General features: G+C 39.8%; 1 protein-coding gene across 3 annotated transcripts in view; it reads left to right on the forward strand.

Moving 5' to 3' along the window:
- Positions 1 to 15901, forward strand: part of UEVLD (UEV and lactate/malate dehyrogenase domains) — a 39765-nt gene extending 23864 nt beyond the window's left edge. Inside the window, exons 5-9 of one of the 3 annotated variants that reach the window (XM_060177060.1) lie at positions 2995 to 3165; positions 4457 to 4630; positions 11320 to 11380; positions 14170 to 14293; positions 15620 to 15901. In XM_060177060.1, the coding sequence (XP_060033043.1) occupies positions 2995 to 3165; positions 4457 to 4630; positions 11320 to 11380; positions 14170 to 14293; positions 15620 to 15787 (698 nt within the window). In that variant the 3' untranslated portion in view covers positions 15788 to 15901. The remainder of the gene's footprint in view (positions 1 to 2994; positions 3166 to 4456; positions 4631 to 11319; positions 11381 to 14169; positions 14294 to 15619) is intronic. The other 2 variants (XM_060177058.1, XM_060177059.1) reach the window with 2 other exon arrangements.
- Positions 15902 to 24233: the final 8332 nt, after the last annotated feature.

Genomic DNA, 24233 nt, shown 5'->3' on the forward strand with positions numbered 1-24233 from the left:
GAGGTACTGGGGAAGCAAACTTGTATCTTACGCATTACATGTACTGTGCTCTGTCATTCTACCACCTGCACCAACGACAGAAAACAATTCACATGTACTTTGTAATATGTTGCAGTTATTTAGCTTTTCTTTGCCTTTCTTTACTTATGTCTTCTGGTGTCCTTGATCATAATTTACAAGTAAAATATCATGACATATGACCACATTTGTCTGAGTCTACTGAAAACACCTTATCCTTATAGTTGAATTATGTTACAAAAAGGGGAAGTTTTAGGGTCTAGGGCTAGGATTAAGGGATTAGGGTTAAAAAAAAAACATTGGCTATAATGGTTTAAATAAATAAGCCTCTGAATCCCTGTAGAGAATAATGAGTTAATTTTCCTTCTCTGGGACGAGTCCCACAGTTACTGTAATGATCCTTGTGTAGGCTTTGTACTGAGGGTCCCTGGGGAGCTGGATATTCTCTTGTGTCTGATATTTCTACATACTAAAGTTCTTAAGGGACCTCTTAACTTTCCCAAATCACTTTAGGATGACTGTTAAAATTATAAAGGCTAAGAGGATGTGAGGCTATTTAGATTCTGAGAAAACTGTCTATGCCTGTGTGTCTCATTAGCCATCAATAACTGTTTTGTCAGATAATTGAAAGACTAGACTTAGAGTATATATAATGCATGGTGTGTGGCATGAAGTGAGGCATATTGAGTGAATTCACATCATCTTTGGGTAATTTTTATGTTTCCCATGAATCTTATCTGTGTATTCCTGGTTGCCCTTAGTTATAATTATGAGAAAATTTTTTATTATAATGTTAATAGCATCATATAGTCTATGATACAGAGAGGTGCATGAATAGCTTTGAGAAACTCAGCCTAATAGTTTTGTAAGTTTTAGTTTTGCCCTAAATAACAGGTATTGATTGCTGATTTGAGTGATCATCTTAGAAGTATGCTACATCTGGATTTTTCAAATCATTTGTGGGAAGGATAAGCGTATATAAGCATACATATACACTTTTTTTTTTTTTTAATCAGAGGACTGATCATCTCTGGTTAAGGTGGTGCTGGGAATTGAACCTAGGACCTCCAAGCCTCAGACATGAAAGTCTGTTACTGGGCGTCTGGCGTAGTGCAGCGGGTTAAGCATAGGTGACACAAAGTGCAAGGACCGCTGTAACGATCCCTTTTCGAGCCCCTGTCTCCCCACCTGCAGGGGAGTTGCTTCACAGGCAGTGAAGCAGGTCTGCAGGTGTCTATCTTTCTCTCCCTCTCTCTGTCTTCTCCTCTCTCCATTTCTCTCTTTCCTATCCAACAACGACGCCATCAATAACAGCAACAATAATAACTAAAACAACAAGGGCAACAAAAGGGAAAAAAATTAAAAAGAAATTCTATTACATAAACCACTCTGCCCTACACTTATTTTTTAATCCCTTTATTTATTTATTTTTCCTTTTTTTTATTTAAGAAAGGATTAATTAGCAAAACCATAGGGTAGGAGGGGTACAGTTCCCACTACCCAATCTCCATATCCTACCCCCTCCCCTGATAGCTTTCCCAATCTCTATCCCTCTGGGAGCATGGACCCAGTGTCATTGTGGGTTGTAGAAGGTGGAAGGTCTGGCTTCTGTAATTGCTTCCCCGCTGAACATGGGCGTTGACTGGTCGGTCCATACTCCCAGTCTGCCTCTCTCTTTCCCTAGTAGGGTGGGTCTCTGGGGAAGCTGAGCTCCAGGACATATTGATGGGGTCTTCAGTCCATTTAATCCCTTTATTAGGGGAAACACATTTACTTTTATGCACAGTTCTGTTTGTGTATGCATAGATTGAATCTGGAGAAATATTAATTGTTAAAAGAAATCGGTTCAGTTGAGCAGTTAGTTCAGTTGTTTTTGTTTTATGTGTAGACCTATCTAATGATTGTGTCTTGAATTATAATATAAATTACTTCTCATTGCATGAATCACCATCAAAAGAAGCTTGACATTCACGGTATTCAAGTTGAGAATTCTTGATTTAAGCCTTTAATCACCTAGTTACCTCCATCCTCCTTTCCATGTACTTGTAGTAAAAACTCCTACTAACCTCAACATGTCCTTCATGCTTGAAACAGCTTGAGTGAGTCACTTTCTCTCAGTAAAAACTTCTAAAGTAACTTTTTTGGCATATCATCCATTACTTTTCATGCTTTTAGTATTTAGTATTGGTGTCTGCAACTTGTGTTTTAACTTTTATTGTAAAGTTTTATCAGTAGGTATATTGTTTATTTTTTCAGATAATATTTTTTAATATTTTATTTATTTATTTTCAAGAGACAGAGAAAGAGAGAAATACCAGAGCACTGCTCAGTTCTGGCTTATGGCGGTGCTCAGACCTCAGATCCTCAGGCATAATAGTCATTTGTATAACCTTTATGCTGTCTCCCCAGGCCCCTTTTTGGATCATTTTTATAGATAGTGATGTAGGAAAAGCAAACAAACAAAAAACGGGGTAAGGGAGATAGCATAATAGTTAATGCAAGGGAGTCGGGCTGTAATGCAGCAGGCTAAGCGCAGGTGGCGCAAAGCACAAGGACCGGCATAAGGATCCTGGTTCGAACCCCGGCTCCCCACCTGCAGGGGAGTCGCTTCACAGGCGGTGAAACAGGTCTGCAGGTGTCTGTCTTTCTTTCCTCCTCTCTGTCTTCCCCTCCTTCTCTCCATTTCTCTCTGTCCTATCCAACAACGACAACAACAATAATAACTACAACAATAAAACAACAAGGGCAACAAAAGGGAATAAATAAAATAAATATTTAAAAAAATAGTTAATGCAAACCGACTCTCATGCCTGAGGCTCCCAGGTCCCAGGTTCAATCCTCCACACTACCATAAATCAAAGCTGAGCAGTACTCTGGGAAAAAAAAGAAAAGGAAAGGAAAGGAAACCTATGGCAAGAACTTGGTTAAAATCAGTATACTAAGCTGTCTGTTTTTTTTTTTTTTTTGATTCATTAGATTTATTTGCCTCTGCTCAGTCCAAAGTGGTGATCATCACAGTCAACTCCTTGGGTAGTTCTCAGTCCTATCTTGATGTTGTGCAGAGCAATGTGGATATGTTCAGAACCCTCATCCCAGCTCTGGGACACTATAGTCAACATAGTGTCCTGCTTGTTGCATCACAACCAGGTAAAAGGTCTTATTTTAAATTAACTTAATGGTCCAGTATATTAGTAGATTTGCCATTAGTGATAAGTTATAAAATTAGACTGTAAATTAAAAGTTCTTACTGTTCTTCCCATGAAGAACATGGTATTTCTATATCCCGTCAACCAGTTCTGACTTGCATTAACTAGAATGCTACCACTAACAGTACTTTATGTAATGTGATGTTCTGTTCAAGATGGTTAGCCATGCCTTCTTCAGTGGGGATGGGTAAACAATGAAGAGAAAAGTGTATGACTTATTGAAAGATCTTTTGTTAACTCTGATGTATCATACAGTGTTGTTAAGCATCTGTGGTACATCTTTAAACATTTTGAATTTTAGAGATTATTTTGGAACTGTTTTGTCCAAAAATATTTTCACCCAGGTATTAGACTCAAACTTATGAACAGAATGGTTTTAGTGATCCGAACATTTTTTTTACTTTTAATAATTTTTATTTAACTCCAACCAATTATATAAAATCATGCTGAAATCTAGTAAGGGTCTTTAGTATACTTTAAGAATATATTATTCTGGGGCCAGGGGTAGATAGTGTATAGGTTATGCAAAGAAACCCTCATACCTTAAGCTCCTAAATTCCAGATTCAATTCCCTGCACCACCATAAACCAGAGCTGAGCAGTGCCCTGGGGAGGAAGGGGGAAGAAGAATAATATATTATGCTGTAACTCAGGAGATGGTTCAATGGATGAAGCATTGAACTCATAGGGATGAGGTCCTAAGCTCCTGCATTGCATATGCCACAGTGATGCTCTAGTCTTTCTTTCATAAATAAGTAAATAATCTTAGAGAATATTATGCTTTATAGGATACTTAGTATAAGGATAGTATATAGACATTCTTATATATGTTTTAAAATTTTAAATCTTTTGTATATACTGTGAAATAGACCACTTGGATAATATACTGTTTTTTTTTTTTAAGATTTTATTTATTTATTAATGAGAAAGATAGGAGGGGAGAAAGAAAGAACCAGACATCACTTTGGTACATGTGCTGTCAGGGATCAAACTCAGAACCTCATGCTTGAGAGTCCAGTACTTTATCTGCTGTGCCACCTCCTGCACCACGATAGTATACTGCTTTGCCATGTGCACAAACCAGGTTCAAGCCCAGCCCCTACCACATTGAAGGAAACTTGGTGCTTTATTTTCTCTTCTATAAATAATACATACATAAATATTTTACATATGAACTAGGCTGTTAGTATTTTCTAATTGTTGCATTTTTTTTTTGTTGTGTATGATTTTTAGTGGAAATCATGACGTATGTGACATGGAAACTGAGTGCATTTCCTCCAAGTCGAGTGATTGGAATTGGATGCAATCTGGATTCACAGAGGTTGCAATATATTATCACAAATGTTTTGAAGGCACGGATTTCAGGAAAAGAAGTGTGGGTTATTGGGGAACAAGGTGAAGATAAAGGTAAATAAAATTGTGAGTGTGTGTATGTTGTTGTTAGGGATTGAACCCACTACCTTACATATGTGAGGCATGCACTCAACTATACATATGAAGCATGAGCTATATTAGCTTCACTGATAATGTAAATCACCAATGGTCATGGTTTCATATATCAGCTATTCATATGTCTGGGGATTGTAGACTTATGAAGCTCAACCCCCCTTTTTTTTGAGATAGAGGTAGAGAGAATGAAAGAGTCCACAACATCAAAGCTCCCTCAGTGCAGAGGGGACTGGGCTAGAACCTGAGATGTGTACACAGCAAAACAGCACACCATCCAAGTGAGCTACCTCTCGCCCTCCATTGGTTTTTGTTCCACAGTTAAATGCCTTCTGTGTAACAGGCCCTGTGGTGAAAATAGACTCTTCAAGTATGCCATTTTCATCTTATCTACCTTTCTACTAGTTTAAGATTAAGAAAAGTCAAGATCTTTTCTATAATTTTAATTGATTTTCAGAGTTAATTTTCCAGAGAACATTTAAATAATCCTAAATACACAGAGCTTTTTCTTTACCTTCTCCACTCTAACCTTGTTCAGATTTTTTTTTTTGTACTTTAAATTTATTTTGGATAGACTCAGAAAGAAATTTAGAGAAGAAAGGGGGAGATAGGAAAGGATAGAGACACCTGTAGCACAGTTTCACCACTCATGAAGCTCCCCCCATAGATGAGGACCAGGGGCCTCGGTCCATGCATATTGTAATGTGTGCCATGCACTCAACTTGTGTGACCATCCGGCCCCCATAACTTTTCTAAGTTCAGACTTTCTCCCTAGACACACTTCTATCTGATTTTCGTGTGTGTGTGTGTGTGTGTGTGTGTGTGTGTGTGTGTGTGTGTGTGTGTATCTGTGTATCTGTGTAGTTAGGACCATATACATGCCCAACTTCACCATTTTGGGCCACTTATTTATTTATTTATTTTTTTTCCCTTTTTTTTTATTTAAGAAAGGATTAATTAACAAAACCATAGGGTAGGAGGGGTACAACTCCACACAATTCCCACCGCCCAATCTCCATATCCCACCCCCTCCCCCAATAGCTTTCCCATTCTCTATCCCTCTGGGAGCATGGACCCAGTGTCATTGAGGGTTGCAGAAGGTAGAAGGTCTGGCTTCTGTAATTGCTTCCTCGCTGAACATGGGCGTTGACTGGTCGGTCCATACTCCCAGGCTGCCTCTCTCTTTCCCTAGTAGGGTGTGTCTCTGGGGAAGCTGAGCTCCAGGACATATTGGTGGGTCTTCAATCCAGGGAAGTCTGGCCGGCATCCTGATGACACCTGGAACCTGGTGACTGAAAAGAGAGTTAACATACAAAGCCAAACAAATTGTTGAGCAATCATGGACCCAAAGCTTGGAAAAGTGGAGAGGAAGTATTAGGGAGGTACTCACTGCAAACTCTAGTGTACTTCTGCTTTCTTACTTTGGTGCCATACTCCAAACTCAGTCAATTTCTGCTTTGCGTTTCTACTTCTTCTTTTTTTTTTTTTCTACATACATAACATTCCCCAGATTCCCATTTAACAATACAACCCCCACTATTTCATTCATCATTTTTCATGGACCTGTATTCTCCCCACCCACCCACCCACCCCCAAGTCTTTTACTTTGGTGTAATACTCCAATTCCATTTCAGGTTCGACTTGTGTTTTCTTTTCTAATCTTGTTTTTCAACTTCGGCCTGAGAGTGAGATCATCCCATATTCATCCTTCTGTTTCTGACTTATTTCACTCAACATGATTTTTTCAAGGTCCATCCAAGATCGGCTGAAAACGGTGAAGTCACCATTTTTTACAGCTGAGTAGTATTCCATTGTGTATATATACCACAACTTGCTCTGAATGACTCTGAAAATGTCCAATAGTTCTAGGTTATCTATCTCTTCATTTAGCTCCCTTATGTCTTTACTGATTTTCTTCCTGGATGATCTGTCAAGTTGAGATAGTGGGGTGTTGAAGTCCCCTACTATGATTGTGTTACTGTTAATATATTGCTGTAGCTCTTTCAGTAGAAGTTTGATGTATTTAGATGGCTTCTCATTGGGTGCATAGATATTAATAATTGTTAAGTCCTCTTGATTGACTGATCCTCTGAGCATTAAGTAGTGTCCATTCCTATCTTTTTTAATCTTATGTATTTTAAAGTCTATCATGTCAGATATGAGAATAGCTGTTCCTGCCCTTTTTTGTGGGCCATTGGCTTGAATGATAGTTTTCCATCCTTTCACTTTAAGTCTGTGTTTGTCTTGTTGCGTTAGGTGAGTTTCCTGTAGACAACATATTGTTGGGTTGTGTTTTCTGATCCATCTTCCTACTCTGTGTCTTTTAATAGGTGAATTCAGGCCATTCACATTTATTGATATCAAAGATTGAAGATATTTTAACGCCATTCTTGTAGAGTTTTAGAGTGTTTTGATATATGTCCTATTTGTGGTGGTCTGGTTGTTTATAGGAAACCTTTCAGAACTTCTTTCAAGGCAGGCTTGGTGATGGTTGCTTCCTTCAACTGTTGCTTGTCTGAGAAGGTTTTGATGCTTCCATCTAGTCTGAATGACAATCTAGCAGGATATAGTATTCTTGGCTGAAAGCCTTTCTCTTTGAGCACTCGATAGATATCTTGCCATTCTCTTCTGGCCTGTAGTGTTTGTATGGAGAAGTCTGCTGCTAATCTTATGGGTTTTCCTTTGTAGGTGACTCTTTGTTTTTCTCTTGCAGCCTTGAGGATCCTTTCTTTATCCTTATTCCTTTCCAATCTAAGTATGACATGTCTTGGTGTCTTTAGGTCTGGGTTAATTCTGTTTGGGACCCTCTGGGCTTCTTGAATCTTTATGTCTTTGGTGTTGTCTAGACTAGAGAAATTTTCAGCTATTATGGCCTGGAGAATGCTTTCTTCCTCCCCTTCTCTTTCTTCCTCTGGTAAGCCAATAATGCGTATATTGTTTCTTTTGAAGTCATCCCATAGGACTCTGTTGTTGTTTTCAGCATCTCTTAATCTCTTTTTGAGATCTCTTACTTCTTCTTTAGTTGTCTCTAATTCATCCTCAATCTTGCTAATTCTGTCTTCAGCCTCATTGATTCTATTCTCTCTGCCCTCTACTGCTTTCTGGAGTTCATCTATTTTGTTGCCCTGCTCTGATACTGTTTTAGCTTGTTCAGCTAGTTGCCTTCTTAGCTCAGCAATTTCAGTTTTCAGCTCTCTAATAACCATGAGATTATTAGAATTTTCTTCCATATTCTCATTTGTTGTTCCTGCAGTTCTGATTACAATTTTTTCAAATTCTTTACTCACTCCTGTTATTATTTCCTTAGCTAATGTTTGGATGTTGAACTCGTTGTTTTGTGCTTCACCCTCTGGAGGACTTTTAGCTGGACTCTTGTCCTGGTTCGAGTCTCCATTATTTTTTCTTGTTGTTTTAACCATTTTATATAAGTTAAGAGGTTTTTCAATCCCTGAGTTGGAGTTCAGTGGTGTAAAAGCCTTTTTTTTTTCCCCTGTAGGCTATGGTAGCCTGAGGGCTTTTAAACTATCAATAGGCTTCTTGGCTTAATCAATGACGCCTGACCAAGAGATAAAGCAGGGTGTGGCAGAGATAATCCAGTGGTTATGCAAAGAGACTTTCACAGCCCTTCAGCTATGCCACCGAGGTATAGGTCTTCTCCTGAGTTTCCTGGTTAGATCTCTGTGCCCTGGTGTCCCTACCTGTTGCTGCTCCAGATTCTGAGGGTAGTAGCAATGGAGACTCAGAGTTGTACTTGGTGAGTCTCTGGGGAGTCCTTTCCTCCCTTCAGCTGTCCCCTTGTTGGTGGAGCAGACTGGAGGTGGTGTCTCCACTGACAAACTGTCGAACTGTTAGCAGTCACTTAATCTCTCCTTAGGGCCCTCTCTCCTCTCTGTCACCAGCCACGCGTGTTTGTACTCACGGGTGATTTACTGGGTTTCTGTGGTCATTCTAGTCCTGTCTTGTTTCGGTCCGGGTGGTCTCCTTTGGTATTCCTAGTTGATCCGGGAGAGGAGAGGAGAGGAGAGAAAGCGATCTGCTGCTCGTAGCTCCGCCTCCGGAAGTCCCCTCTATTTATTTATTTATAAAAAGGAAACACTGACAAAAACCATAGGATAAGAGGGGTACAACTCCACACAATTCCCACCACCAGAACTTTGTATCCCATCCCCTCCCTTGATAGCTTTCCTGTTCTTTAGCCCTCTGGAAGTATGGACCCAAGGTCATTGAGGGATACAGAAGGTGGAAGGTCTGGCTTCTGTAATTGCTTCCCCATGGGCATTGACAGGTCGATCCATATTCCCAGCCTGTCTCTCTCTTTGCCTAGTGAGGCAGGGCTCTGGGGAATTGGAGCTCCAGGACACACTGATGGTGGGGTTGTCTATCCAGGGAAGTCTGGTTGGCATCATGCTAGCATCTGGAACCTGGTGGCTGAAAAGAAGTTAACATATAAAGCCAGACAAATTGTTGACTAATCATGAACCTAAAGGCTGGAATAGTGCACATGAAGAGTGAGTTGGGGGGGGGTCCTCCATTTTGTAGATAGCTAGTAGGCATATTTTAGTTATATTCCAAAGGGCCTGTGGCTATACTAGTTTTTTTTTTGCCCTGAGCCTGAAATCTGATATGTGGGTGGATCCAAGTTATTGTCTGGGGAGATGATGTCATGGCTGGAAAAAGGACCAGAAAGCTGGATCAGGGAAGCGAGTAGCTCCCAAATATGGGAAAGGTGTATAAATATTGTTGACTGTAAACCCCATCGATTTGATCTGATCTGGGGCCCATATTCAGTTTAGGAGCCTATGTGACCTCTGTATCCCTGTAGATCTGAGCTCACATTCTGTGGTCATGAGTAGGAACATTCCAAGCTGCCCCAATATCAGGACCCATCTTCCTCAGGTGTAGCATAGAGTATGTTGTCTAGCCTCCCTTCAGAGGATGGAGTATTCTTTACCGTTGTTGATCCAAGTTGAGGTTGGGCCACTTTTTTATTTAGACAAACAGGAGAGGTATTGTAGCACCAGAGGATCTGCATTGGCACCAGGGCTCTACTCTGGGCTGGGTCCATGTCATGAATGCTAGCCGGTGACCTCCCTCTCCAGCTCCTGTTTTTCACCTCTTTAAACATAAATTTCACTCTTTATCCCTTATGACATTTCTTTTATCAACTACTTGTTCTCTCCCTACTCCAAGGTTTCAGTTCCTTGGATTGGAGAGTATTTTGTTTTGTTTGTTTGTTTTTACCTTCCCTGATGTATATTTTCCCTATTTTGACTTGAGAATGTCTTCCTTTTTGCCTTTGTTCCACAGTCATATTGGTCAGGTGATAAGAGTAACCGTTATCCTTATTATTATTATTAACATTACTTTTTTTTTTTTTGCAGAGCCAGAACCTTATACTCCATGTCACTTTTTCATTCAGATAGAAACAGGGATACAGAAATACAGGGAGAAGTACTGGAACTTTCTCTGATGTCTATTTCGTTCTTTTCTATCTCCCCCTCCCTCTCAATTTCTTTCTGTCCTACCCAATAAAAATATAAGGAAGAAAGATAAAGAGAGAGAGAATGAGGGAAAAAAATAAAAGGAGAAATGGCTGCTGGGAGCAGTGATTCGTAATGCCGGCATCGAGCCCCAGTGTTACTCTGGTGGTAGAATTAATTAATTAATGTATAATTCTTATGTTCAAGTAAAATATTTTTTAAAATGTCTTAATCTTTCATTTTATCTCTTCAATTAGATATTTTTTAAGATTTTATTTATTTATTCATGAAGATAGAAGGAGAGAGAGAAAGAATCAGACATCACTCTGGTACATGTACTGCCGGGGATTGAACTCTGGACCTCATGCTTGAGAATCCAATGCTTTATCCACCACTATGCCACCTCCCAGACCGCTCAATTAGAAATTTGTGTTGTGGGGGGACTCGGGCGGTAGCACAGCAGGTTAAGCACAGGTGGCCCAAAGCACATGGACCGGCATAAGGATCCCAGTTCAAGCCCCCAGCTCCCCACCTCCAGGGAAGTTGCTTCACAGGTGGTAAAGCAGGTCTGCAGGTGACTATCTTTCTCTCCCACTCTGTCTTCCCCTCCTCTCTCCATTCCTCTCTGTCCTATCCAACAACAACGACAACAATAATAACTACAACAATAAAATAACAAGGGCAACAAAAGGGAAAAATTTTTTTAAAAAACAGCCCTGCTTCTCTGACAACTAGGCAAATAAAGCCTAAAATAGGTGACCAATTTATTCCTCACCTGATGAAATAAATTAGGTTCAGTGTGATTCCAACAGAATACTAAGTGTTTTTGCACTTAGGAGTCTATTATACACAACCTGCTAAGGAAACAAAACTTTCTGCTTTACAATGAAGTGGCCCTTATATAGAAACTGTTGAGAACAGGCAAGGAGGTTGCAGGTAGACTTTGGGGACCACTGGGGGGAAGGGATAGAGAGAAGGGATTTAGCTCAAAGTCTCTTGCCTCAGGCAATTGGTACCATACATGTAGTAGCACTAGCTTGAAAAAATACAACTATTCCTAGAAAGGGGAAAAATATATCTAAACTTTAATACAAGTACCCTTGACTGCCTACAATCATATCTTAATCCTAAAAATTATTGACAAAATATAATTATTCATTTTATTTTTAGTGTCCATATGGGGTAGCCAAGAAGGATTGAGTCATAACTCTGATGTTCAGCTGTCTAACAGGTAACACTGAATGTAGAATTGCATTTATCTAACTGAAAATCATATACTTCATGACTAACATAACAGATCACTTTATACCACGTACTTACCAAGCTGAAAGCCATCTGAAAGTTTTGACTGGGAGGTGGCACAGTAGTTAAGGTGTTGGACTCTTAAGCATGAGGTCCTGAGTTCAATCCCCAGCATTGCATATGCCAAAGTGATGCTCTGGTTTGTTTGTTCTCTCTCTCTCTCTCATAATAAATTTTTCAAGCTAGCTATTAAATCTAAGAATACAAAGGAACAATACTTTCATCTTCATTTCATATCTGAAAGTAGATCTAACTTGTTTTGTGTTTGACATTTCTCTTAAAGATCTATTTATTAATTAATGAAAACAATATGAGGAGAGAGAACCAGAGCATCACTCTGATGCATGGTGATCCAGGGCTTGAACTTGGGACCTTGTGTTTGAGAGTGCAATGTTTTATCCACAATGCCACCTCCTGGTTGCTCCACTGTGTGGTTGACATTTACAGGACAGAGCAAGTGCCTTGCTTGTAGATAATGATTTACTGCTTTTATGTCTAAACATGGGAGAAGTTCTTTAATATAGAAGAGAACTAGTCAATATCACTTAAAACTTAATAGGTATTTATTAGCCATAAACGCATTTGGAAATTAGTCTAATTATGAATAGCTATGCTCCATTATATATTAATGTAAAAACAAGTATAATGAACAGACCTGTATATCTTTTGTCTTTGCTCAGAGGCCTTCCAGAATCTAGATCCTATAGGTTGGACTCTATATACTATGTATTTTCATGCCATTTGTTGTTTCAAAATCATATAATATTTCTCTAAAGTCTGAGTGGTGGTTATTTTCACTTATTAAAACTTTGCCATTGTGGTTGGGGAGATGGCGCAGTGGATAAAGCACTGGATTCTCAACCATGAGGTCCCAAATTCAATCCCCGGCAGTACACGTACCAGAGTGATGTCTGGTTCTTTCTCTCTCTCCTCCTATCTTTCTCATGAATAAATAAATTCTTTAAAAAAAACAAAAAAACTTTGCCATTGAGGGTCGAGTCAGTGGTGCACTTGGTTAAGCGCACACAGTATAGTTCACAAAGACCCAGGTTCAATCCCTTGGTCCCCACCTGCAGGGGGAAAGCTTCATAAGTGGAGAAGCAGGGATGCAGGTGTTTCTCTGTCTCTTTCCCTTTCTATCTCCCCCTCTCTATTTCTCTCTGTCTCTATAAAAAAAAAAAAAAAAAAAAAACTTTGCCCTTGGGTGAGGGGAGAAAACACAGGGGTTATGCAAAGAGACTCTCATGCCTGAAGCTCAGAAGTCCCAGGTTCAGTTTTCTGCACTACCAAGAAGCCAGAGCTAAACAGTCCTCTGCTCAAAAAACAAAGTAATCAGCAAAACAACAAAAATCAGTAACAACTTCACTTTTGTGTATTTTAGAACAACTGGAAAGACTATTATTGAAAAGACAGTAGGTTGTATAATCCACTCAGTGTAATTATATCATCCTTCTGCTTGTTATTGTTTTTTTAATTTTTATTTTGGTACTGGGGACTGACTCATCTCTGTGGTACTCTACCATGCCCACTGAGCAGCCCCCCTTTTTTTTTCTTTTTAATTTCAGAGAGAGAGGGAAAGACTGACTGAGAAGGAGAAAGACACCATAGCAGCCACTGCACTGTTTTTGAAGCTGTTATGCATAGCACTCCCTCCCATGTGGTTCCAGGGGCTTGACATTCTACTGGGAGAGTGACTTCCCAGACTTCATTTATAGTTTCTAAAAATGAAGAAACATGTCTCTTTAATTTGTATCTTTATTGCTTGCAAAATATGTGCTATTCTAAAACTTTAAATACTGCAGATATCTGTAAAGTAAAATATGAAAAGCTGGGATAATACTATTCTCTAGGAAGAACCACAACCACTGTTAACAGTTAAGAGCCTATATATTTGAACAATAAAAGCATTTTTCTTTGTGTTTATGTATGTTTATGGGGGGTGGAAGGGAAACAGAGTGCTACTCTGTCATGCTTTATGTGGTGCTGGGAATTGAACCCAAGGCTTCATCTATGCAAGGCATATACTCTATTGCTGAACCTCTAAACACATCTTAGCCCCAAACTTTTTTTTTCAACGCCTCTGTAAACATTTTCTAATAATAGATTTGTGTTAGTCCTATTATCTTGCAACTTGCTTTGTTTCCCTAATAAAATAAATATTGGACATTTTTTTTATATTATACATATAAATCTCTCTTATTCTCAAGAGTTATATAGTACTACAGTTGTGATTTACTTAAACAATCTTTTTTTTTTTTTTAATGAGTTCTTCCCAAAATTTTTGCTGTCTTAAGCAAGACAATACTGTGTATTCCTTCGCACATTTGACCACATTGCTATAGGATAAAATCAAGAATAGGAATTCCTAGATCATATGTCACCAGATTTTCCTCCTAGAAGATTGTCACTTGACACTCACTTATAGAAATATGTTTCTCTAGTTGACATTTAAATAAGTACTAGTGATGGTTAGTTCTGATATTTTATGCTATTAGGTCATTTGTAGTCTCTCCCTGTGGACTGCCTGACATTCTAAGAAAAGGTTAATTAGAATATTTGCATACTTTCCTAACAGTTATTTTCTAACTCTATTTCTGTATCATATATTTAATGCCTTAAACAGAAGATAAAACTAAATGTGCCTTTTAAAAAAACATGGTTTTTCTTTTTATATCCTTGACCCTTTTTAAAAACATGGTTTTTGTTTTTATATCCTAGAGCCATGGAGTTGTTACGAGTAAAAAGTCAAAGATCCTGGTCTGTTGGGCTATCAGTAGCTGACCTGGTAGACAGTATTGTGAATGATAAAAAGAAAGTACATTCTGTATCAGTTTTAGCAAAGGTAAATTGCTGTTCTCATTCTTTCATCATATTTTTTAACTTTTGTATTATTAATAGAGACCAAAAAAAATGCTGTTCATTCACTACCCCATTATCTTCAATATTACTCATTTGTATAGTAATGTGTGGGTGGAGTCAGTTTGGGCTAAGCCCTATCCTGCTTGACTATGGGAAATCAGACTTTCTACCAGGTTACCCATCACAGGTAGTTTTTGGGAATCCCCAGGAAGCATTTATATAGTTCATTAACTTCTGTTTAGTAACTCAGCCAGTCAGGGCTCACACTGATAAGCTCACACTGGTTATCAGTCTGCTTCTTGAGTTCAGTTTGTCCTTTGATAACATCCTCCCAAGCAAAAAGTACTAGAATCAGGTATAATTGTGCAGCCATTTTCTGGGTGATGTGGCATATCAGGAGAGAAATAAAACATGCAGAGAAAAATGTAAGACTGCTCACTGGTTTTCCTGGGCCTAGAGCCCATGCTGTGACCCTCCCCAAAGAATCCACTCTGTCTTTGTTCTTTTTAATTTTATTTTATTTTATTTACTTATTTTCCCTTTCATTGCCCTTGGTTTTTTTTTATTGTTGTTGTCGATGTCGTTGTTGTTGTTGTTGATGTCGTTATTGTTGGATAGGACAGAGAGAAATGGAGAGAGGAGGGGAAGACAGAGAGGGGGAGAGAAAGATAGACACCTGCAGACCTGCTTCACCGCCTGTGAAGTGACTCCCCTGCAGGTGGGGAGCCGGGGGCTCGAACTGGGATCCTTATGCTGGTCCTTGTGCTTCACACCACCTGGGCTTAACCCGCTGTGCTACCGCCCGGCTCCCGTGTGTCTTTGTTCTTAGCTCCCAACCTGTTATCCATATTGCTTACCTGCTTCCTTAGAGGGGTATCTTTGGCCATGCTCCTGTCACAAAAAAATTTCTGAAACAACCTGAGTTTACAAAATAAATAAACGGGGCCAGGTGGTGGTGCACCAGGTTAAGTACACATAGCATGAAACATAAAGACTTGCACAGAGATCTGGGTTTGAGCCTCTGGCTCTCCGTCCTACTGGGGGGGAGGGGTCGCTTCACAAGTGGTGAAACAGGTCTGCAAGTGTATATCTTTCTGTCTCCCCATCTATCTTCCCCTCCCCTCTCAATCTCTATCAAAAAAATTAAAATGACTAGTGGATTGGTAGTATAGGCACCCATAACCCTGGAGGCAATCAATCAACAAATAAACAATCTTTAATTTGTATCATATTATATTAGGTCTAGTAAATCAAGTAGATTTTCCCCCCAGCATTTCATACAGTATAATCCCTACCTTTTTCATTTCAGGGATATTATGATGTAAATAGCGACGTTTTTTTAAGTTTGCCTTGCATCCTTGGAAGCAGTGGGGTATGTGAAATCATCAAAACCACGGTGAAAGAAGATACAGTGTCTGAGAAACTCCAAAGCAGTGCATCATCAATCTATGGTCTCCAGCAGCAGTTAAAACTTTGACTCTAGGGAGTCGGGCGGTAGCGCAGTGGGTTAAGTGCAGATGGCGCAAAGCGCAAGGACCTGTGTAAGGATCCTGGTTCAACCCCCCCCTCCCCGGCTCCCCACCTGCATCGGAGTCACTTCACAAGTAGTAAAGCAGGTCTGCAGGTGTCCATCTTTCTCACTCCCTCTCTGCCTTCCCCTCCTCTCTCCATTTCTCTCTGTCCTATCCAACAACGACGGCAGCAATAACAACAATTACTACAACAATGAAAACAAGGGCAACAAAAAGGGAATACATAAATATTTTTTTAAAAGACCACTAAAAAAATCTTTAAAAAACTTTGATTCTAAAGTTCAGAGTAATATGACAGGAAAGGTCACTTGTAAGGTTTAGAACTTCTTTCTGTATGTTACTGTTATTTTACAAACTGCTTGGGTAAGGTAGATGACTTTTTGGTTAGCTTCATAATTTGAGTCCATAGGAATTCAGATGAGAGGGAAAGCTAATTTCCTTTGTTATTCTTGAGATTTCTATACTGCATATATCTCTACAACAGAGGCAAAGAGTCATCTGCAATATGCATCATTTAAAATTATGTATCTCGGAGGTCGGGCTGTAGCACAGCGGGTTAAGCACACGTGGTGTGAAGCGCAAGGACTAGCTTAAAGATCTCGGTTGGAGCCCTGGCTCCCCACCTGCAGGGGAGTCGCTTCACAGGCGGTGAAGCAGGTCTGCAGGTGTCTCTCTTTCTCTCCCCCTCTCTGTCTTCTCCTCTCTCCATTTCTCTCTGTCTTGTCCAATAACAACGACATCAACAACAACAATAATAACTACAACAATAAAACAAGGGCAACAAAAGGGAAAATAAATATATATTTTTTAAATTTATGTATCCTCAAAAGCACATTGAGCACTACAGGCATATTTTGGAAGCAATATATTTTAAAAATAAAATGCTGGGTAGGGGTAGATAGCATAATGGTTATGCAAACAGACTTTAAAGCCTGAGGCTCTGTCAAATCCCAGGTTCAATCCCCTGCATCACCATAAGCCAGAGCTGAGCAGTGAGTGCTCTGGTAAAAAAAATAATAATAAAATAAAAATAAAATGCTTTCAGGGGTTGGGCGGTGGCACACCTGGTTAAGTGTACACATTACAGTGCACAAGGACCCAGGTTCAATTCCATGGTAACCCCACCTGCACAGGGAAAGCTTCACAATGGTGAAACAGGGCTGCAGGTGTCTCTGTCTCTTTCCCCACCCTGTCTTCCCCTTCCCTCTCAATTTCTTTCTGTCTCTGTCCAATAATAAATAAAGGCTAAAAACTTTTTAAAAAATAAAGAAAAAATGTATATATTGCCTCCAGTGTTATTACTGAGGCTTGGTGCTCACACCACGGATCTACTGCTCTTAGAGGCTATTTTTTTCCCCTTTTTGTTGACCTTATTGTTTTATCATGGTTGTGGTTATTGTTGTTGTTATTGATGTCGTTGTTAGGACAGAAAGAAATCGAGAGGGAAGGGGAAGAGAAAGATACCTGCAGACCTGCTTCACCGCTTGTGAGGCGATCCCCCTGCAAGTAGGGAGTGGAGGAATCAAACTGGAATTCTTACACCTGTCTTTGTGCTTAGCGCCATGTGTGCTTAACCCACTGCGAAACCACCTGACTCCCCCCAAAAAATACTTTTTTAAAAATTTATTTCTTTATTGGGGAATTAATGTTTTACATTCAACAGTAAATACAATAGTTTGTACATGCATAACATTCCCCAGTTTCCCATTTAACAATACAACCCCCACTATGTCATTTATCGTCCTTCATGAACCTGTATTCTCCCCACCCACCCACCCACCCCAGAGTCTTTTACTTGGGTGCAATATGCCAATTCCATTTAATACTTTTTGACTGTTACTATAAGCAAGATAAGCTGAAGGCCAATAATGGAATACAAAAATATGCACTAGGTATATTTCCAAAGGATCCTTAGTTTAAGGCATTCAAGTTTTGTTTCTTTTTTTTTTTTTTCCCTTTTTCTCCCCCTTTACTACCTGGGTTATTGCAGGGGCTAAATGCTTCATGAAAACCTGGTGGACATATCTCCTTTTTCTCCTTCCTTCTACTCCTCTACCTTCTTTATATAGAGACAGAGATAAATTAAAATGGAGAGAAAGAGAGACACCTGTAGCCCTGCTTCAATGCTTGTGAAGTTTCCCCCTGCAATTGGAGGCTTTACTCTGGGTCCTGGCACCTGGTAACATGTGCATTCTACCTTCCAGCCTCCTTCAAGTTACCTTATAAAATTAAGAGATGATAGCAATGGTGAAACATTTTGTTTCACCTCTTCCAACTAGTTACCAAAAAAAAAAAAAAGTGACAAAATGTAATGCGTGAAGAAAAAGATATTTAATTTTAAATTCCAGTGAGACTGTTCTTTCTGAAATTTCCTATAACTTCTTCCTAAACTATGTAAGATCTCAACAACTCATGAACACACTGTAGTACTAAAATAATGGTAGAGAGATAGGTATTTTAAAACCTTTTTTATTAGTGATTTACAAAATTATAATAGGGGTCTTTGGTGGGTGAAATATGGAACTATACACTGTAACCTTACAATTTTGTAACCTACTATTAATCACAAAAATTTTTTTAAATAGATAATAAGGGTATAATTCCACACTGTTCCCACTACCAGAGTTCTGTGTCCCCATCCTCCTGCAGAAATGGCACTAGTTCTCCAAAGTCACAGATATGGACTTACTTTATATCTATATCTGTCTGTATCTAAATCTATGTCTACCTATAGATCATCATCATTTTGCTTCCAGGATTATCTCTGGGGCTCGGTGCCTACACTACGAATCCACTGCTCCTGGAGGCCTTTTTTTTTTTTCATAGTTGTTGCTGCTGCTGTTGTTGCTGCTGCTATTATTTTTGGATAGAACAGAGAGAAATTGAGAGAGGAAGGGAAGACAGAGAGGGGGAGAGAATAATACGCCTGCAGACCTGCTTCACTGCTTGTGAATCGAGTCCCCTGCGGGTGAGGAGCCTGAGGCTCTAACTGGAATCCTTGTTCCAGTCCTTGGGCTTCACATTATGTGTGCTTAACCCAGTTTGCCACCCCCAGTTCCCCCTTTTTATTATTTTTATTTTTATCAGAGCACTGCTCAGCTCTGGCTTATGATGGTGTAGGGAACTGAAGCTGGGACCTTGGAGCCTCAGGCATGAGAGTCTTCTTTGCATCACGATTATGCTATCTACCCCCACCCTTTTCTCATTTTTTCTATAGTCCTGCCTTTACTTCCTTTGTGAGTCACACATACACCTATTACCTTCCAAGTGTCCTTTTTTGAGAAACATGTATTTTAGTGGAAATAGATTATTAATAAAACCAAGTTACTTAAAAGCTTAATTATAAGGCTTTCATATAAAGCCAGTGGTCATAAGAGGGAGAAGTTAATTGGACTTGCTCTGAGAAAATCTTTTAATTGTTCCTAAAGAAATGATCCAGGCTACATGTGCTTTGGTCATAGGTAAATAACAGTAGTATTTTCATATGTGAAATTATTACTGGTTTTACATTCAATTAACAATAAGAGCTAACATCAGTACTTTTTCTATTTCAACAGTGTGATGAGTACTTTATTATTTTATTGTATGCTCATAGTAACCCATCAAGGTAGATTTTATCATCTTCTCATGGAGAAGGGAATAAAAATTATTGGGAGTCAGGCGGTAGTGCAGTGGGTTAAGTGCACATAGCACAAAGCGCCAGGACCAGCGTAAGGATCCCGGTTTGAGCCCCCAGCTCCCCACCAGCAGGGGAGTCACTTCACAGGCGGTGAAGCAGGTCTGCAGGTGTCTATTTTTCTCTCCCCATCTTCCCCTCCTCTCTGTATTTCTCTGTGTCATAACAATGACAATATCAATAACAACAATAATAACTATAACAATAAAAACAAGGGCAACAAAAGGGAAAATAAATAAAATTTTAAAATATATAAAATAAAAATACATAATTTTGTATAGAGACAGAAAGAAACTAGGTGGGGGGAGATAGACAAAAGAGACACCTGCAGAACTGCTTCACTGTTTAAGAAGCTTCCTCCCTGGAGGTGGGGACCAGGGGGCTTCAATTTTGATCCTTGGGTGTTATAACATGTGCTCTACCAGGTGTGCCAACACCTGGCCCCCCCACCTATACTCTTTATAAGAACTAGGTGGTGTCAAAACTTAGCAGCCAACGTAATTAGAAGACCCTAAAGCTGGGTTTCTGTGCACTGTGGAAGGATTACTGTTCTTTTCATATAGGGACTGGCCTTTTATCTTTCCCCATCAGCTTTTAAACAGATTGATTCCCTGACTTTCCAGGCTTGTTCAGCACATAGCAGAGAGAAACACTCACTAAAGTAGTTGTTCATTTATTTATTTATTTAGTCACTTGGGTAGTATTGACTAAGAGCCTGCGAGCCACTGGACATTGTGCTACACTTTGATGTAGTAGTGAGTCCATATGGACTAGAGTTATGATCTGTACAATCTAGAATGAAGACACAGTGATCAATTTGAATTAATAAATTATAATTGTAAGTCTAATAAATACTGTGAAGAAATCCTAGGTACTTTGAAAGCATATAGTAAGTTGACTCCGCACTTAAGAGAGATAGGAGTCAGGTGATTTATTAAGTTGGTTAGACTAATGCTGATTTATTATAATTGATGCCTATAAAGAGCTTAAGTCATAAAGAAAAGATGAAATTACACTCAGTATCTTAGCTTAAGAAAAGTAGGAAGATATGTAATGTGCTTAAAAAGATTCCAACCGCTAGGGCCCTAATCAGGGAATCCTGAGATTCCCAAACAGACTTGATGGGCCTAGAACTCAAATAAATCCCTCTCTCCATTGTTACCGGTCATCTGTATCAGGAACAACAAAATAGACCCCTTTGTGGACCCCCATAGGACCTTGCCCTCAATCTGGATCAACAATGGTAGAGAATGTTCCATCCTCTGAAGGGAGGCTGGACAACATACTCTGTGCTACACCTGAGGAAGATGGGTCAATACTGGGGCAGCATGGAATGTTCCTACTCATGACCACAGAATGTGAGCTCAGATCTAGAGGGATGTAAAGGTCACACAGGCTCCTAAGCTAATTATGGGCCCCAGATCACATCAAATCGATGGGGTTTACAGTAATATTTATACCCCTTTCCCATTTAGGGAGCTACTCTCTTCCCTGATTCAGCTTTCTGGTCCTCTTCCCAGCCATGACATCATCTCCCCAGACAATAATTAGGATCCACCTGCATATCAGATTTCAGGCTCAGGCAAAACAAACAAACAAAAACATTAGTATAGCTACAGGCCCTTTGAAATATAACTAAAATATGCCCACTAGCTATCTACAAAATGGAGGACCCCCCAACACTTCATCTGCACTATTCCAGCCTTTAAGTCCATGACTGTTCAACAATTTGTTTGGCTTTGTATATTAACCCTCTCTTAAGCCACCAGGTTCCAGATGCTAGCAGGATGCGACCAGACTTCCCTGGACAGACGACCCCACCAATGTGACTTGGAGCTTCACTTCCCCAGAACCCTGCCCCACTAGGGAAAGAGAGAGACAGGCTGGAAGTATGGATTGACCTGTCAACACCCATGTTCAGCGGAGAAGCAATTACAGAAGCCAGACCTTCAACCTTCCACATCCCACAATGATCTGGGTCCATAATCCCAGAGGGTTAAAGAATAGGAAAGTTATCAGTGGAGGGGATGGGATACAGAGGTCTGGTGGTGGGAACTGTGCAAAGCTGTACCCCTCTTATCCTATGGTTTTGTCAATGTTTCCTTTTTATAAATAAATTTAAAAAATTAAAAAGTCACATTGAAAAAAAATATTCCAACCAAAATTAACTAGAATAAAAAACATGAATGTTTGTTCTTTTAGCCTCACTATTCTTTTGTATGAAATATAAAAGTAAGACTAAGAGAACCATTTTTAAATTTTTTTTCATACTAGCCTTTTCTAATATCTGACATCTTACTAGAAATTAATTTCTACCATCCAATTTATAATATATTCTTAATTAGTAACCTAAGTCCAAGATCCTGTGTAATAGATAAATTAACAAGAATTCGCTACATGACACTGAGCACCTACGATTATTCCAAATACTATGTTAGAGTGTGAGTTTTTAGAAGTGAGTAGTAGTCATTGTCCTCTGAAAATAATTCTTTCACATATTTCCTTGCATTGAGTATTATCAGTTATGTTTTAAGTTCTAACTATAAATCAAGAAGCACTACTGTTAACCAATTTTCTGTGATTTGATAATTTGGTGTTTTGCTGCTTCTGTTAACTTTCACTTTTTAATTTTTCCAAAATCATGCAGTATTTATTTTAATTGAGGGTTGGATTTAAATGCGGTGATATTGTACAGAGACACTTCATTTTCTAATATATAGTGTTTTCCTTGAATATCATAAATGATTAAAATAAACTGCCTGTATTTTTAAATCTAATTTTATTGACATGCTGTTACTTTAAAATAATGTAAGATTTCAGGGATACAACTTTGTTGTTGAGCCAGATGTTGTGCGCGGGCTGCGGAGAAGAGAGAGGGGGTCCGGAGCAAAGAGGAAACACAAATCTTTATTTGTGCTGGCACCTCAGAGTTGGCTGCTAGAGAAGCAGGTTGGGCCACGTGGAGGTAGCGAAAATGGCTGCCTCACGCAGCCTGAACACTGGAGTGAAGCGCTGGCAAGAGAGAGAGGTGCAGAAGAAGAAAGGCTTTTATAGGAGCAGCTTTCGCCAGAATGGGAAGGGGGAGGAGTAACCATAGCACTCCAAGATAGGATGATAACTCTCGTGAGAATGGGAGGGGGGAGGAGTATATCGCGGGGATATAGACAATGCCCTGAGGGCACAACATGGCGGAACAGGCACTCCGAGAATGTCCCAACTCTAGCAGGAACTAGCAGTAGCCTGAGGAGACAACATGGCAGATGTGACTGCATCGGCATAATTTCCCAGCATCTCCCCCTTTCCTTTTATCTAATGCCCAGGGTAACAGTGTGTAAAGTCTGTGAACTACTCAGGGTCAGTCTATGAAAAACCAGCAACGTGAAGGGAAGAAAGCTGCTGTAAAATTGTCTAAAGTGTCCAAAGTGTATACCAGCAAGTCCGATAAAAGTCTCAGTCCAAAGTAGGTGACTAGGGGGAGAAATGGCAAGGGATGAAATGCTGCATGAGGAAGGTCAACCTCTGGAATTCTGCTTTTCTGTAGAGAGTGAGCTGGAACCGCCAAAACGTGACAGGTCAAAGCAGAAGCAGGAAAGGCAGACAGGCAGTAAAAAAGTTCTGTCCTTGGAGTCTGTGAATCAGGTTCTTCAGATCGCGTCACGTGACATCTAGGGTTTCGGGGGGGGGGGGTGCCACTGTAGTCATCTAGTGGGTGATGTCAGGACCTTCCAGATAACGGCTGACTACCATGACAAATAATATAAAATATAATCATAAATGAATAGGAAAGATACATCCCCCAATACTCAGTTGGTCAAGGCACCAAACCTCTTTTTCTATAAAGCATTCAAATCAGATGCCCTGCTAACCACAAGAAGCAGATTGTTTGTGTTTCTTCCACAGGAATCCCAGAAAAAAAACATCTGGACCCCTGCACACCCTGGCACTACAACTTGGGACCGGACCTGCGCAACTCCCAGATAAGTGAAGACTTTGCCTACCTATGCACTATGGTCTTCTCTTCTACTTATGAAGAGGTTTGCCAAAGCTTCTACTGTTTAATCATGAGACAGTTTCTCTGTCTCTGGAACATTTTACTCTGGGCCACACTTCGGTTCCCTGACCGGGAACTTTGGTTTCTTATGACCGGGATCATAGAGCTTGGGAGATGTACGGAGATTTCTCCTTGGACTTTCTGGATTCCCTTGCCCATGTTTCCCGAGGAGAAGGACTGCATTTTGCTCTGGGCCACAATTTGGTTCTTTATGACCGTGATCGTAGACCTTGGGATATGCATGGGGATTTCCACTGGGACTTTCTGGACTTCTCGCATGTTTCCCATGGAGAAGGACTACTCTAATTTGAGGAGCGTTCTCCAGTACCCTGGCAGTCCCCAAGAATGGAGACACGTGGTTAGTTCTACTCTCCTGATTGGATTCTTTCTTCGATGGGAAGACATCTTTAAAAATGGGTGCCTGAAGCAATCCAGCAGGAACAGTCAGAAGCACCCTAAATGGGATTTTGAAGAGCTTTTTGGACTAGGACGCCCTCCGGGGACTCTTGATGCTACATGGTGAGATCTGTTTCATAAGAGAGTGATTTAAGTGACTGAATTTTTGTATGACATTGACTTAAAAAAAAATGCTAGATGCAGCCATGATTTGAATGACTGAATTTTTGTTTGACATTGACTTAAAAAAAAAAAATGCTGGACGCAG

This window comes from Erinaceus europaeus, chromosome 17 (assembly GCF_950295315.1).
Source record: "Erinaceus europaeus chromosome 17, mEriEur2.1, whole genome shotgun sequence".
In the NCBI taxonomy this organism is placed as follows: domain Eukaryota; kingdom Metazoa; phylum Chordata; class Mammalia; order Eulipotyphla; family Erinaceidae; genus Erinaceus; species Erinaceus europaeus.